The 16277-nt window shown below is 37.1% G+C and overlaps 1 protein-coding gene across 13 annotated transcripts in view; it reads left to right on the top strand.

Annotated features, from left to right (window-relative positions):
* Positions 1 to 16277, top strand: part of CLOCK (clock circadian regulator) — a 108079-nt gene that overhangs the window by 73501 nt on the left and 18301 nt on the right. For all 13 annotated transcript variants that reach the window (XM_066385631.1, XM_066385622.1, XM_066385625.1 and 10 more), the window contains 6 exons: positions 5109 to 5256; positions 6221 to 6296; positions 8529 to 8670; positions 11307 to 11407; positions 11950 to 12039; positions 14970 to 15122. In XM_066385631.1, coding sequence (XP_066241728.1) covers positions 5109 to 5256; positions 6221 to 6296; positions 8529 to 8670; positions 11307 to 11407; positions 11950 to 12039; positions 14970 to 15122 — 710 coding nt within the window. The remainder of the gene's footprint in view (positions 1 to 5108; positions 5257 to 6220; positions 6297 to 8528; positions 8671 to 11306; positions 11408 to 11949; positions 12040 to 14969; positions 15123 to 16277) is intronic.

Raw genomic sequence — 16277 nt, 5'->3', positions numbered from 1 at the left:
AAACCAACAGGGTTTTTGGAGTTTAGATTTTTGGGGGACAGAGGTGTGGGGAATTGGTTGTAAGCTGACAGTCTGCCCAATCCCCCACCTCACTTGCCGGATTAGGTTGCAAAAGGCTGTTAAGCTGTGGTGCTGGATTTACACTACCCCCATGTTCTCCAGAAAGACTGGAGGCAAGTTTCTTCTATCCTTTGGTGTAAAGTTAAGATGACATGTATGGTGGAGGTTTTGGATTGATGATTAAATATAAGGAATTGTCTCTTGAAGCCTTTTGGGTTTCTATAAAAGAAGAATATGTGGCAATATCTAAAAAAGCTTTGAACATTTTACTACAATTTTTAACATCCTATTTATGTGAATTAGGATTTTCTACTCTCAACACAATTAAGAGTAAAAAGAGGCCTGACCAGGCAGTGACACAGTGGATAGAGCATTGGACTGGGATGCCGAGGACCCAGGTTCGAGACCCCGAGGTCGCCAGCTAGAGCACGGGGCTCATCTGGTTTGAGCAAAGCAAACCAGATGACCCAAGGTCGCTGGTCTGCTGAAGGCCCGCAGTCAAGGCACATACGAGAAAGCAATCAATGAACAACTAAGGTGTCGCAATACACAATGAAAAACTAATGATTGATGCTTCTCATCTCTCCATTCCTGTCTGTCTGTCCCTGTCTATCCCTCTCTCTGACTCTCTCTCTGTCTCTGTAAAAAAAAAAAAAAAAGAGTAAAAAGAGAAGAATTCTTCAGTGTACTGATGAGGAAATGAGAGTCTGTCTTTCAAATATATGCCCAAACGTTGAAGAAATCACTAGGACACATCAGGCTCATGTTTCTCATAAACACAAGAGTAAAAAAACTTAACACATTTGTGCCGGGACCTGCCGAATTTACTAAATATTACTAAGAATGTCTCTCTCTATATAAAAAGATAACTTTTTTATTGTTTTTTTATTTTTTAACCCCTCTTTTTTACAAATTCTAAAAAGCGTAACTCAAAAAATATAACATAAAAATGTTTTTTAATGTCAGAATAAATTTAATTTTGTCGTATTTATTTCATTTAATTACCATAAAGCACACTTGGACTTTATATTTCTTTCTTTAATATTTGACTTAATTATTATAACCTATTTCTCAGAAATTTGTATATAGTGTGCCTACAATTATTTGTAGGATTTTAAATGCGCCTTGACTTCAAAAAGTTTGAGAACCACTGACCTAAACAAATAAAATCAGAAATGAAAGGGGAGAAGTAACAACTGACACCAAAGAAATACAAAACATTTTGAGAATATATTACAAATAACTGTATGCCAACAAATTGGACAATCTGGACGAAATGAATAAATTCCTAGAAACATATAATCTTCCAAAACTGAATCAGGAGGAATCAGAGAATCTGGGCAGACAGATTACAACTAGTGAAATTGAAGCAATAATCAAAAAACTCCCAAGAAACAAAAGTCCTGGACCAAATGGCTTCATTGCTAAATTTTACCAATCATTCAAAGAAGAACTAACACCTATCCTTCTCAGGCTATTCCAGAAAATACAAAAGGATGTAAGAATCCCAAACTCATTTCATGAAGCCAGCAGTATCCTAATTCCAAAAGCAGATAAAGACACTACATAGAAATAAAATTATAGACCAACAACATCCCCGATGAGTACAGATGCTAAATCCTCAAGAAAATACTCGCAAACTGGATCCAGCAATATAGTACATTAAAAAATCATACACCATGATCAAGTGGAATTTATTCCACGGATGCAAGGTTAGTACAGTATCTGCATATCACTTAACATGGTACACTACATAAACAAAATGAGGGACAAAACCCACATGATCATATCAATAGATGCAGAAAAAGCATTTGATAAAATCCAGCCCTCATTTATGATAAAAACTTTGAGCAAAGTGGAAATAGAGGGAATGTACCTCAGTGTAATACAGGCCATATATGACAGACCCACAGTCACCGTCACATGCAGTGGCAAAAACTACAAGTGTTTCCCTTAAGACCAGGAACAAGACAGGGATGCCCACTTTCACCACTCTTACTCGACACAGTACTGAAATCCTAGCCACAGCAGTCAGAGAAAAGAAGAAATAAAAGGCATCCAAATTGGAAAGGAAAAATAAAACTCATTATTTGCAGATGACATGACACTGTATATGGAGAACCCTAAGTATTCCACCCAAAATTACTGGAACTGATAAATGAATTCACTAAAGTAGCAGGATACAAAAATAAATATCCAGAAATCAGTTACATTTTTATACACCTATAATGAACTATCAGAAAGGATAATTTAAGAAAATAATCCCATCCTTAATTACTTGAAAAAGAATAATAGACTTAGTACTAATTTTTTTTTTTTTTTTTTTTTGTGACAGAGAAAGAGAGAGACAGAGAGGGACATATAGGAACAGACAAACAGGAAGGGAGAGAGATGAGCAGCATCAGTTCTTTGTTATGGCACCTTAACTATTTAGTGATTACTTTCTCATATGTGCCTTGACTGGGGGGCTACAGCAGACCGAGTGACCCCTTGCTTAAGCCAGCGACCTTGGACTCAAGCTGGTGAGCCTTGCTCAAACCAGATAAACCTGTGCTTAAGCCAGCAACCTTGGGATTTCGAACCTGGGTCCTCCGCGTTCCAATCCGATGCTCTATCCATTGGGCTGCCGCCTGGTCAGGGAGACCTAGGACTAAATTTAACCAAGGAAGTAAAAGACCGGTACACAGATAATTATTAGACACTGAAGAAAGAATTTGAAGAAGATACAAACAAGTGGAAGCATATACCATTTTCATGGACAGGAAGAATTAACATCATTAAAATGTCCATATTACCCAAAATGATCCATAGATTCAACACAATTCCTATCAAGATACCAATGGCATATTTCACAGAACTAAAGAAATATTCCAAAAATTTATATGGAATCACAGAAGGCCATGAATAGCCACAGCAAACTTGAGAAAGAAGAACAAAGTTGGAAGAATCCCACTACCTGATAGCAAACTATGCTACAAGGCCATAATAATCAAAACAGCATGATCCTGGCATTTTTGACATGTAGATAAATGGAGCAGAATAGAGGGCCCGGAAATAAATCCACACATTTATGGTCAATTAGTATTTGCCAGAGGAGACAATAGCATACACTGGGGTAAAGATAGCCTATTTAAGCTCTCGCTGGGTAGCCCAGTTGATTAGAGCATCGTACTGATACACTAAGGTTGGGGGTCTGATTCCTAGTCAAGGGCACATGCAAAATCAACCAACGAATGCATAAATAAGTGGAATAAAAATTAATGTTTGCCCTGGCTGGATGGCAGAGTTCGTTGGAGCAGCGTCCCGAGGCTCAGAGGTTGCCAGTTCGATCACCGGTCAGGGCACATAACAGGAACAGGTTGATGTTCCTGTCTCTCTCTCCCTTCCTCCCTCATCAAGATCAATCAATAAAAATTAATATACAGCCTGACCAGGCGGTGGTGCAGTGGATAGAGCGTCGGACTGGGATGCGGTGGACCCAGGTTTGAGACCCCGAGGTCGCCAGCTTGAGCGTAGGCTCATCTGGTTTGAGCAAAGCTCACCAGCTTGGACCCAAGGTCGCTGGCTCGAGCAAGGGGTTACTGGGTCTGCTGAAGGCCCACGGTTAAGGCACATATGAGAAAGCAATCAAGGAACAACTAAGGTGTCGCAACAAAAAACTGATGATTGATGTTTCTCATCTCTCTCCGTTCCTGTCTGTCTGTCCCTATCTATCCCTCTCTCTGACTCTGTTTTGTAAAACAAAAAAAGACCTGCTTGAGATGAGATGAAAAAAAAATTTACATATATATTTTTAAAAAAATTAATGTTTCTCTCTCTCCCATTTCCTCACCCTCACTCCCTCTCTCTCACTCTAAAAATCATTAAATAAAAAAATTATTATTTTGTTTTGCAATAGCCAAGATTTGGAAGTAGCCCCAAGTGCCCATCAGTAGATGAGTGGATAAAAAAGCTGTAGTACTGGAATACTACTTGGCCAAAAAAGATATAAAAAGGGAAATCTTACCTTTTTGCGATGGACCTGGAGAGTATTATGCTAAGTGAAATAAACTAGAGAAAGACAAGTACAATGTGATTTCATTTCTGTGTTGAATCTATTGAACAGAATAAACTAACAAACAGTATAGAAACAGACTCTAGATATAAGGAACAAACTGATAGCTGTCCGAGGGGAGAGGGCTCGGGTGGCTGGGTGAAAAAGCTGAAGGGATTATGCAAAAAAAAAAAATAGAAATAAATAACAACTCATAGACAACAGCATGGTGATGAATAGAGGGGAAAGGTGGTGAGGGTGGATAGAAGAGGGTAAGGGGGATAGATGGTTACAGAGGAGACTTGACTTGGGGTGGTGAACACACACTACCATACACAGATGATGGATTATACAGTTGTACATCTGAAACTTCTATAATTTTATTCACCAATGTAAATCCAATAAATTCAATAAAAATAAAAAAATAAGTAAAAAAAAGATTAAATAAACCTATTTAACAGTTTCCTAAATTAATTTAACCACAATCACTTTTTTTGCCTTAATATGAAAAGGCTGCAGAATTTATAATCTGCGTTTAGTGAGTTGGGAAATACTGCACTTGTCAGTTACTTCAAACAAATTAATCTGATTTTGTTTATTAGATTAAGTTAAGGTATCAAGTTAAATGCCTTAAAGATGCTGCACCTGCCAGGATACAAGTAGGGGAAAAACTCAAGTGTGATTACTTATGCTGTTACCCTTAGTATCATATATCTGGATAGAAGGAAGTCAATATATGAATACTTTATTCTTGAGTATTTGGAAATTTATTGTGTATGAAAATTACATAAGATCAGCAATAATTTGCGGTAAGTTGGACACTGTTGAAGATTAAGGTCTCACTGCTTGAGACCTTAAGCTATCTCTATAGAATAGTACTTTTTAATAATTGATATATGTTATTGAAAAAAGCCAGAAGTATTTTCTGTATGTAGATATAAAAGTAAGTAATAGCTTTAGCTTAAAAAGCAGATTTGTAACATAATATGAATCAAAAATATTTTTCTGTTTTTAGTGATGCAGTATGGGAAAGGCAAATCATGTTATTATAGGTTCCTGACCAAAGGACAACAGTGGATTTGGCTTCAGACTCATTATTATATCACTTATCATCAGTGGAATTCAAGGCCAGAGTTTATTGTTTGTACTCACACTGTAGTAAGGTAAATTCTTTTATAGAGTTTTGGAACTGTAGAAGTTTATAGGACAATTACTTTTTAAATATTTTATTTTCTCACTTGTGACAGGGTTGTAAACTTTAATATTTTAAAAACCTCTGATTTTTGAAATGATTTGAAGGTTCTGCTCTTTAGTGATAATTAGATGAGTGACATGTATGCTCTCAGATTTAAACTACCATTAACTGACTATAATATGCTAGGCTCTGACTGTGTTCTTGATATGAATTACAAAATAACCATGGTGATATTGACAATGAAATTTGTGTGCTTGACTTGTTAATGAACTACAAAGCGATTTTTCCCTGTATTCATGGTTTTAATATATTATAAACTTACAGACATTATGTAGAAATAGAATGCAGGTATATATACATAAATAATTCTTGGCATATATTTTATGGTTTAGAGACGTTGTAACTGTGTTTTATGTACCAAACTCAATCATATAAAAGGAAAACCTGGAGTAGATAAGCATACTCTTTCTAATTTAAATTCTATTTTTTTTAAAAAAAATTATTGATTTTAGAAAAAGAGAAAGGGAGAGAGAAAGTGGGAAACATTGATTTGTTCCACTTATTTATGCATTTATTGGTTGATTCTTGTACATGTGCTGACTGGAGAGGAAACCTACAAACCTTCGTATATCAGGACGATGCTCTAACCTGCTGAGTCACCTGGCCAGGACTTATTCAAATTCTTTTAATTTAATAACTGTGCAATTACAGATCACTTACATTAGATACCTGGAAAAATGCAGTTTGAATTAAGGTACTGTACACTGTATCTTAATTGCAGATACGTTATAGGTTTATGCAGTGCATGGAAAATAGTCTGAAATTGGGAAGCAAGTAAGACACATAAACACTGAATGGGTGCGCCTCCGCACCTCTGAGCATTTTAAATGAACAACGGAGCATTGAAATTCTGTTTCTTTTTTCATTTGTAGCTATGCAGAAGTTAGGGCTGAAAGACGACGAGAACTTGGCATTGAAGAGTCTCTTCCTGAGACAGCTGCTGATAAAGTATGTATCTTACAGTTTTAAGAAGATATTGCATTTCTTTGCAATGAAAAACAGGCTCAGTAATTTATAGGAAAATTATTTTTTAAATATTTTACTTTTGATAGAATTATAAACGTTAATATTAATATTTTAAAATCTACTCTACTTCTGAAAATGGTAAGAAGGGTATGCTGTTTAGTGATAATTGGATAAGAGATGTGTACTCTCAGATTTTAACTACCATTTATTAATTGCCTATAACAGGGGTTGGGAACCTATGGCTCGTGAGCCAGATGTGGCTCTTTTGATGGCTGCATCTGGCTCGCAGACAAATCTTTAATAAAAAAATAATAACTTTAAAAATATAAAACATTCTCATGTATTACAATCCATTCATTTCCTACCGCTCATGTTCATGGTTGCAGGTGGCTGGAGCCAATCACAGCTGTCCTCCAGGACAACAACAAATTTTTATTGGATAATGTGTAATGTACATAGGTCGTTGTATGGCTCTCCCGGAATTACATTTTAAAATATGTGGCGTTCATAGCTCTCATGGAATTACATTTTAAAATATGTGGCGTTCATGGCTCTCTCAGCCAAAAAGGTTCTGACCCCTGGCCTATAATTTGCTAGGCTCTGGTTATATTCTTTATGTGAATTACAAAATATATTTTACTCCTCAGGCATCCTTATCTAGTGGGCTGTATCCCCACTTTGAAAATATTGAAACTGACTTTGGGGGTGGGGAGAAGCCTCCCCTAAAGACACATGACTGGGAAGTTATAGTCAAGAATTTTAACTCTGGTTTCTCTTCATTTATCATGTAGAAGTGTAGTGTGTTAGTTGCCTATGGCTGTGTAACAAAATTTAATGATATAAAATAGCAGTTATTAACTCATAGTTTCTGTGGTTAAAAATTCCGGCACAGTTTAGTTGGGACCGATTGTTTAGAATTGGTCATGAAGCTGCATTTAAAGTGTCAGCCTAGGGTCTCTTACAAGATTGTAATCAAGGTGTCATTGGGAGCCACAGTAATCTCAAGTTTCAATGGGGGCACAGTCTGTTTCCAGACTCACTTTGGTTGTTGGAAGGATCTGATTCCTTATGGGCATTTGGACTGAGGGCCTTGATTCCTGGCTGGCTGATGATGAGAGGTTACCCTCAGTTGCTTTCTAGGAGGCCCTTTCCATCAGGCAGTGGGACAGTGGATAGAGCATCAGCCTGGGATGCTGAGGACCCAGGTTCGAAGCCCTGAGGTTGCCAGCTTGAGCAAGGGCTCACCAGTTTAAACACGGGGTTGCTGGCTTAAGCATAGAATCATAGACATGACTCCATGGTCGCTGGCTTGACCTCAAAGGTCTCACTAGCGTGAGCAAGGGTCATTGACTCAGCTAGAGCCCTCTGGTCAAGGCACATATGAGAAAGCAATCAATGAACAACTAAGATGCTGTAACTATGAGTTGATGCCTCTCATCTCTCTCCCTTCTTGTCTGTCTGTTCCTCTCTGTCTCTCAAAAAAGTAAAAAAAAAAAAAAAAGAATTTATATAAAAGTATGTTAGGCAGGCAGCAAGCCAGAGGACAATATGGGAGATATTAGTCATTCAGTAACCTTGTTGAGTACTTCTGACAGAAGTACTCAACAAGGTTACTGAATGACTAAATAGTGCCAGGAAGGTACCAGACATGGTTCTAGAGGCTGAAAATACAGCAGTGAGTAACATAAACAGGCTCTCTGTTCTAGGATTCTGTGTGAAAGAATGTTTCAAAGAAGCTTTGTATACATAGAGGAAGAAGATCCAATATGTTTGAATAAAAGAAATTTTCTTAGAAAAGTGTTTAACTCTAGAGTTCCTTGAAATGAGTACCATTGTACAACTGAAGTAACACAGATTGTTCCCCTTGCTTCTTTATTTTCCCTCCTGCCAGTGTTCATGTCTAGTAAATTCAACTAGCCCTATTTCCAAAACATACTCCAACTGTCTGCTTTCTCACTGAGTTTGCTGTTACCACCCTGATCCACCAGGGAGTTTAGGGAAGAAGTCTACTTGAGATGTATTTCTGATAAACTTCAATGTGTGGTTTTAAAGTCATGAGTCTAAACGGGATCACCAAGGGAATGAATGTAGAGAAAGATGACAACCAGCATTGGGGTGTTGATTTTGGGAAAGAGGGGTTTGTAAGCAATATTGATAATTTGGGATCACTGAACTGAACCATAAGAAAACATTTATTTTATTCTTTCTTCTTAGAGCCAGGATTCTGGGTCTGATAATCGTATAAACACAGTCAGTCTCAAGGAAGCATTGGAAAGGTTTGATCACAGCCCCACCCCTTCTGCTTCCTCCCGGAGTTCAAGAAAATCATCTCACACCGCAGTCTCCGACCCTTCCTGTGAGTACTCCAGCTTGAAAGCAGACTTCATTCAGAAGACAGTGTTTGTAAACTGTTAACTGGTATCACCATTTTTAATCAGTGCTACTTTAAAATAAGTTTTTTCACTTCTGCAGTATATATTAAACTTTCCAGTGAGTAAGAAGCACATTGCTCATATTAGCGAAGAATTAAGTTTATGAGGTAGCCTATAAAATATATAGGTAACAGTGTTGCTGGTGTTGTTTTTAAGCATCCCTCAAAAAGAAAAAATTACTCCCTTTTTTAAAACTGGTAGAGCCAGTAAGTATTCTTTATGTTTGCTCTTTGAAAGTATTTTCTAAGAGTCTCGTCTTTATGAAGACTTGCATAATTGTCATGAAAGTAGTAACCTTTCTTTATAAAGAGTAATTTTGTTTCTCAGGGTATTAAAACTATATATACTAGTAAGGAGAAAAGAGTTGTGATGAACTACTCAACATTGTGGGTAAAATATAAGAAGTTAAACATATAATTTCTGAAATCTTAGGGAAAAAATTTTATACTACTGTAGCTGTTTTCTTCTTTAAAATATTTTAATTTTTTGTGGTAAGACCACTTAAAATGAGACCTACCTTTTAAATATTTTAAGTGTAGATCTTTTAAAAAACAAATGCCTGATGCAGTGGCCAGGGTGTTGACCCGGAATGTTGAGGTCGCTGGTTTGAAGACTTGGGCTTGCCCGGTGAAGGCACAGATGAAAAGTAACTACTAGGAGTTGATGCTTCCATCCCCGCCTCCCCCTTTTCTCTCTCTCTCTCACTCTTTCTCTCTCTCTCTCTCTCTCTCCCTCCCCCTCCTCTCTCTAAAGTCAAATAAATTTAAAAAAAAATTGTAAGTGTACAGTACATTGTTGTTGACTGTTGGTATCGTGTTTACAGCTGATCTCTAGAGCTTATTCATCATGCTCAGCTGCAGCTTAGCCTGTTGCTTAGTAGCCCTACTTTCCCTCTGCCCAGCCCGTGGCAATGACCATTCTACTCTGATTTAACAAATTTGACTATTTTAGATACCTCAGATAATGGCATCATTCACCCCTTGTCTTTCTGTCATTGGCTTTATTTTGCTTAGCCTGATGTCCTTAAGATTTCATACTGGTGTTGCATATTGTAGAATTTGCTTCTCCTTTTTTTTTTTTTTTTTTTTTTTTTTTTTACAGAGAGAGGGATAGACAGGGACAGACAGACAGGAAAAAAGAGATGAGAAGCATCAATCTTTAGTTTTTCGTTGTGCATTGCGACACCTTAGTTGTTCATTGATTGCTTTCTCATATGTGCCTTGACTGTGGGCCTTCAGCAGACTGAGTAACCCTTTGCTCGAGTCAGCGTCCTTGGGTCCAAGTTGGTGAGCTTTGCTCAAACCACGTGAGCCTGTACTCAAGCTGGTGACCTCGGGGTCTCAAACCTCGGTCCTCCGCATCCCAGTCCAACGCTCTATCCACTGTGCCACTGCCTGGTCAGGCGATTTGCTCCTCCTTTAAGGTTGGGTTGTATCCCATTAATTATATATACATGGGTAGGAAGAAGTAGGTTTACAGTTGTGAGTGCATGAAACAATTTATTCTTGTAATATTGTTTATTTGTTAATGTATTTTCCATACAAACAACTGTAAACCTACATTTGCCTACCCTTATGTATACCACATTTTGTTTATCCATTCATCTGTCAGTGGACATTTGGTGTGTTTCAACATCTTCACAGTTGTGAATAGTGCTTCAGTGAACATGGGAGTGGTAGTATGTCTTTGATATCCTGATTTCAGCCTGTTTGGATAAATACTCACAGGTGGGATTGCTGGATCATATTGTAGTTCTGTTTTTAATTTTTTATGAAACCTCCAGACTGTTTTCCACAGTGGCTGTTTCATTTTGTATCCCTACTGATGATGTGCAGGAGTTCCAGTTCATTCTCATTCTTGCAAACACTTGTCTTTTGGTTTTGTTTCTTTAAACACTTTTTTTTTTCATTGATTTGAGGGGGTGTGGGGAGATAGGGGGTGGGAAGACAGAGAGAGAGAGAGAGAGAGAGAGATGCAGTAACTTGTTTCACTTAGTTCCATTTAGTTGTGTACTTGTTGATTGCATTTCTTACATGCTCTCAATGGGGTTGAAACTATGACCTCTGGTGCTCTGGGTCAGTGCTTTATACACTGAGTTACCTAGCCAGGGTCATTTGTTTTGTTCGCAGGGAGGGGAGGGGGTTGACAATAGTCATTGTTACAGGTGTGAGGTGATATCTTATTGTCATTTTTATTTGCATTTCCCTGGTAATTAGTGATGTTGAGCATTTTTTCATATGCCAATTGGTCATTTGTATATCTTCTTAAATGTCTATTTAATAATCTCTTAGGCCATTTTTTAGTTGAATTATGTTTTTTAATTATTGAGTTACAAGAGTTGTAATCATTATTATATTTAAGATTTTTTTCTATTAACATTTCACTGTCCTTAAAGAAGAAGTAATTAAAATGAATTGTATTGTGTAGACCACTTTTGTTAAATATTTTAGAAAAAAACCCAAATACCTTATTTTTATTCACTGAAATGCATTTTAAGATTCATTTTTGAAAACTGTATTTTATAAAATACTAATATTCTGTTTTTGTTGACTACTCCTAGCAACACCAACAAAGATTCCAACAGATACTAGCACTCCTCCCAGACAGCATTTACCAGCTCATGAAAAGATGGCACAAAGAAGGTCATCATTTAGTAGTCAGGTAAATAACTTAGCATTCTTCTGAATAAAGGTTTATGAAAGGGGAATAAAAATTATCTAAATCTTTAGAAATTCATTGATTTATTATCCCTGTCTGTAGAGATTTAAATAGTTGTTGGTAGATGACACTTATTCAAGAACTTTATTTTTTTATGAAGTGGTTATCAACATATCAGTCCTATACTTACTTTTCAAGTAAAATGTTATATAACGGTATGTATTTTAACAGTTATGAAATGGTGATAATTTAGAGTCATTCTATATCTGAGTTTAAATACGAATGACTTTCTGTTAAGTCCAGTCAACTCTTAGTGAAAGCCCATGCAGGGTAATGTGGCAGAGGCCTTGGATGATTAAAACATAAGTAGGGGACAGGCATTTTCATTGTAGAAGGGGAGACATGTCTGTACTCGGTTAAAAAAAGTGTGAAGCAAATTGTCATTTAGTTATAAAGTTTATAAAGGTATCATAGTGATATTTCTGGTGGAAGTACTCATGTGTGGGAATGATCATCACTCAGTGTTGTTTTTATTTTGCTTTTAGTCGATAAATTCCCAGTCTCTTGGTCAGTCATTAACACAGCCAATGATGTCTCAAGCTGCAAATTTATCAGTTCCACAAGGCATATCACAGGTACTTTTGTTTGTTTCAGTTGAGTATTTTGAAATGATAAATTGTTTTTAAGCTAATATAGATTTAAAAAATATATTTTCTTACAGATGCAGTTAAATCTCAACTATGGGCATTGAGAATACCTGGGGATATTTTTTATTGTCATTGTCATGAGGGTTCCACTAGCCCTTAGTTTAATAGACAAGGGCCATGGATGCTAACTGTCTTTTTAGATGCATGACAGTATTGCATAACAAAGAATTACCCTGCTTAATATGCTGTATCACCTCTTTTGAGAAACACTACAGATGTACAGATAATTAAAAATGAAATATAGCTGTTTATTTTGTTTTTTCTATGAATATTGGAAGCATCAAGTAATTTTATTCATGTATTCATTTATTTGTTCATATATAGAACATTTATTGAGTCCTTGTATGTATCAGATATTGCAGGTGCTGGCAGTACAAAAATATGTAATTCTACACTAACAGACTTGATTACAGTGACAGAGAACTACAATATAATACATAGTCTGTGCTCAAGGTGTACAGGCCGATAGGTGGACACTTAATGTATCCTGAGGAAGTGAAGGAAAACTTTCTGGAAGTTTTTGCTTAAGCTGAGTCCTGAAGGAGGCCTAAATATAAACATTAATGAGACAAAGGAGAAGTATTTTAAAAATAAGAAGAAATTACTTTTGATTACAAATTCCCAACTTGTAATTCATGACTCTGTACCCATTCAGTACCTCAAACACATTAAAAATACTACGGAGTAGTTGTCAAAATAATTTAAATTTTTTTACTGTTTTGTTTGGCATTAAATATACCTTGACTTAACAGTATCTTAATTTCAAATAATGATAGTTAACAATAGGTAAAAACAATATTTTTCCAAAAATGCCTTTGTCTTTTATGGTTAATTTTTTAATTATCCATATAACACTAATACAAATATATTGACAATGCTATAAATTTTCTGAATGTCATAACTTTGACTTTTTTAGCAGCATCTGATCATGTAAGGTGTTTATACTAGCACTGTATTACTCAATATTATATGCAGTTGTAATGGTTTTTATCAGCATTGAGTTTTAAAATGCTTACTTTGAAAGTTAACAGAATCTGTTTTTAAAAATGTAGACATTTTTAATATTATTTCATTAATCTCAAGATACTAAAACATTTAACTTTTAAAGGAATATTTTTATGAAATAAAGAATACCTATTTTATCAAAAATGTTAAGTATTCAAATCTCATTTTTTGTTTAGTGACAAAGAATAAACACTTTGCCTCTTAGTTCTATGGTTTTATTTATTCTGCCTTATGTTTGTTTCTATTTTCTTATTTGTACTTGATAGAAATTCTGTAAGTGGTGTCATTGTAATTATTCAAAGGTATAAATAACTTCGCTTGGGATACAATATATTTGTATCATGCACACAACATTTTGGAGAATATTAAAAAATTAAGGAATGAGGGAATTGAGGTACTAAATTTGTAATATTTTGTCACACCTAACCTAATCTTATATATGATGGGGTCTGGTTATTATCAACTTCAGAAGTGAGGGTGGTATACTTTGCAAAGTAATATTCCATATCCTCAATACAGACTTTTGTAGTAGAGTAAAAGCTCTTGGGGAGGCATTTCTCACTTTTAGATGCAGTTTATTTGAGAAAACTATTTAAGACTAAAACATTTCCAATAAAGTAAAATTTTTTCTGCTCTTATACTGTATCCTGTGCTGAATATTAATGGAAAAAAATTAAATAAATGTAATTAAAATAATTAAGTGTAGATTTAAGTGGTGAATCCCTAAATGTTGCCAAATTTCAAGCAGTAGTAAATAGAAGGTGAGTATGACTCAGTGAAACATAGACAAATAAGTAAAATTGAAACCCCCGTTAATAGAATAACTTTTTTTCATTTGTTTATTATTCATTCATTCCTAATTGCTTAGTCTTTAAAAGCTTGTGTTTGGTATTTACCTGAGAACAGTTTCATTTGAAAATATGAGAGAAATACTGTGGTTGATTATCTGTCAGTTTTGTAAGTTTCTAATGTTGTGCACAAAGAGGCCATGAATAACTTAGCTGCAGGCTTTGTTAAAGGGTAGCAATAAAGTTAAGTAACTTGTTCTATCAAGTGATGTAGCCTCAATAACTGCTCAGGTCTTTTAACACCATCGTATACTTTTAATCAGTCAAGGTGCAATCAGAAGTCAGAAGCTATACCAGAAAATTGAACAGGGGTAATATGAAAAATTGTTAACTGTTAACAGGGATTAAATACTAAATTTTAAAGCCTGTAGGGAAAACAGTTATAGAAACAGCTCTAACTGCAGTGAAAGAGAGAGTACCCAAGGAAGAAACAACTTGGAAGATTTTCCCAACACCTCTAAACGTCTCCTCTTCCAGGCCAGGCTGAGAATCAGATTCCACTGGGGGAGGTGTGGCTGTACCACTGGATGTTAGAGAGATTCACTGAGGTGCCACAGACTAGGAGTGGAGAGCAGGAGGCCACCTGCTGGAGTACCAGTCAATTTTGCTGGGGAGCTGAGTACCTGGATCCTAGTGAGACCTGCTAGAGAAACACCTGCTGGGGTGCTGATGAGACTCAGGAAGCTACCCACTGGCAGAAGAGCTAGAAGGAAAATCACTAGAACCAGAAAGATAAGCATCTACCTTTGTGGTATCCCTTCAGCATCATCAACTGGTGTGGCCAAGTTTGTGCCTGCTGGTAAAGGAGAAATGTTTGTAGAGTCCAGTTCCAGTACAGCAAAGCCAAGCTAAGATGGGTGAATTAGCTGAGAGGCAGGCAATCATGTTGGTGACTGGCATAATAGTCTTAGCTCTTGCTCTAGTGCTTATCTTTTGCATTGCATAGTTATGAGGAATAAGTAATTCTAAAGTATGTAATACTTTTTTCTATACATGGTACTTCAGTTTCAGTTTTCAGCACAATTAGGAGCCATGCAGCATCTGAAAGACCAATTGGAGCAACGGACACGAATGATAGAGGCAAATATTCATCGGCAACAAGAAGAACTAAGAAAAATTCAAGAACAACTTCAGATGGTGCATGGTCAAGGACTGCAGGTAATATATTACTATATTTGATTCAAACAAAGCATGCCATTCACATTTTAATTTCTTAGGGAAATTGACAATTTCTAATTAAAAGTGACAAGCAAGAAAGGCTTCTGGTCAAGATGATGGAGTAGGTAAACACTATATTCATCTTCTCCCATGACCACATCAGAATTACAGCTAAGCTACAGAGCAGCCATCATTGAAAACCACCTGAGTTCTAGCTGAACACAAGTCCTGTAAGTAAGGATTTACAGAGGAAGCCACATTCAGACTGGGAGTGGCAGGGAGCACAGCGATAGAAAAGGGGCCGATCCCATACCGACTTGTTGCAGTTGAGAATGTGCAGGAATATCTCAGTTGCAGAGGTCCTCCTGAGAAGCAAGGGGTTCCAGCCTCATACTAACGTAGGGTCACTGTTGGGAAGAGAAGTCCTTATAACTTCTGGCTGTGAAAACCAGCGGATATTGTGGCTAAGTGAAATAGAGGGCTGCTGGAGTGCCAGGTCTTCCTCTAAAAGGGCCCATGCACAGACTTACTGGTACTCTCTCTGAGCTTCAGTGCCAGGGCAGCAGCTCAAAAAGGTGCCAGAGACATTCAGGGAGGAACTGAAGTGTTTGGCTTCAGGATGAGAGTTAGAGGGGCAGCTTTCTCCCAGACGCAAGGGCTGGCAGAGGCCAGTGCCCTTTTGCTGAGCACTTCCACTGCAGGCACAGGCGGGTGCCATATCCTGAGCCCACCAACCTGCCGATCACTGTTCCCCCTGCCCTGGTGACTCCCTAAGACCTTGCCCCACCAAAGCTGTTTCCAGTGGCTTTTTCCTACAAATGGCCTGTCTTAACTCATGTGGAGGACTTTCGTAAAATCTCTCAGAGGTTCACAAACCCCAGACAAGCAGCATGTATAATCACAGCATGCCATATACTTCTTGCTCTGCAGCCCTAAGCCCAGCACTAACGGTAGCAGCTTCAGTTAGCAGCTTAGCCCTTCCCAGCACAAGGAAGGGCTAAGTACACCAAGTGGCCCTGGGCAGGGCAGGGCAGCGGCTAACCTTGGCCTGCACCTCCCAAGAGGCTTCAGAACTAACACAGCTGGTGGTCAGCTTCATACCATGCAAGAGCACCACCCAACTACCTCCACAAATGACACACTCAGAAGGACCAG

Source organism: Saccopteryx leptura, chromosome 5, assembly GCF_036850995.1.
Source record: "Saccopteryx leptura isolate mSacLep1 chromosome 5, mSacLep1_pri_phased_curated, whole genome shotgun sequence".
Classification (NCBI taxonomy): Eukaryota; Metazoa; Chordata; class Mammalia; order Chiroptera; family Emballonuridae; genus Saccopteryx; species Saccopteryx leptura.
Note: the sequence above shows the minus strand (reverse complement) of the source record. Positions and strands in the feature narration are given on the sequence as shown.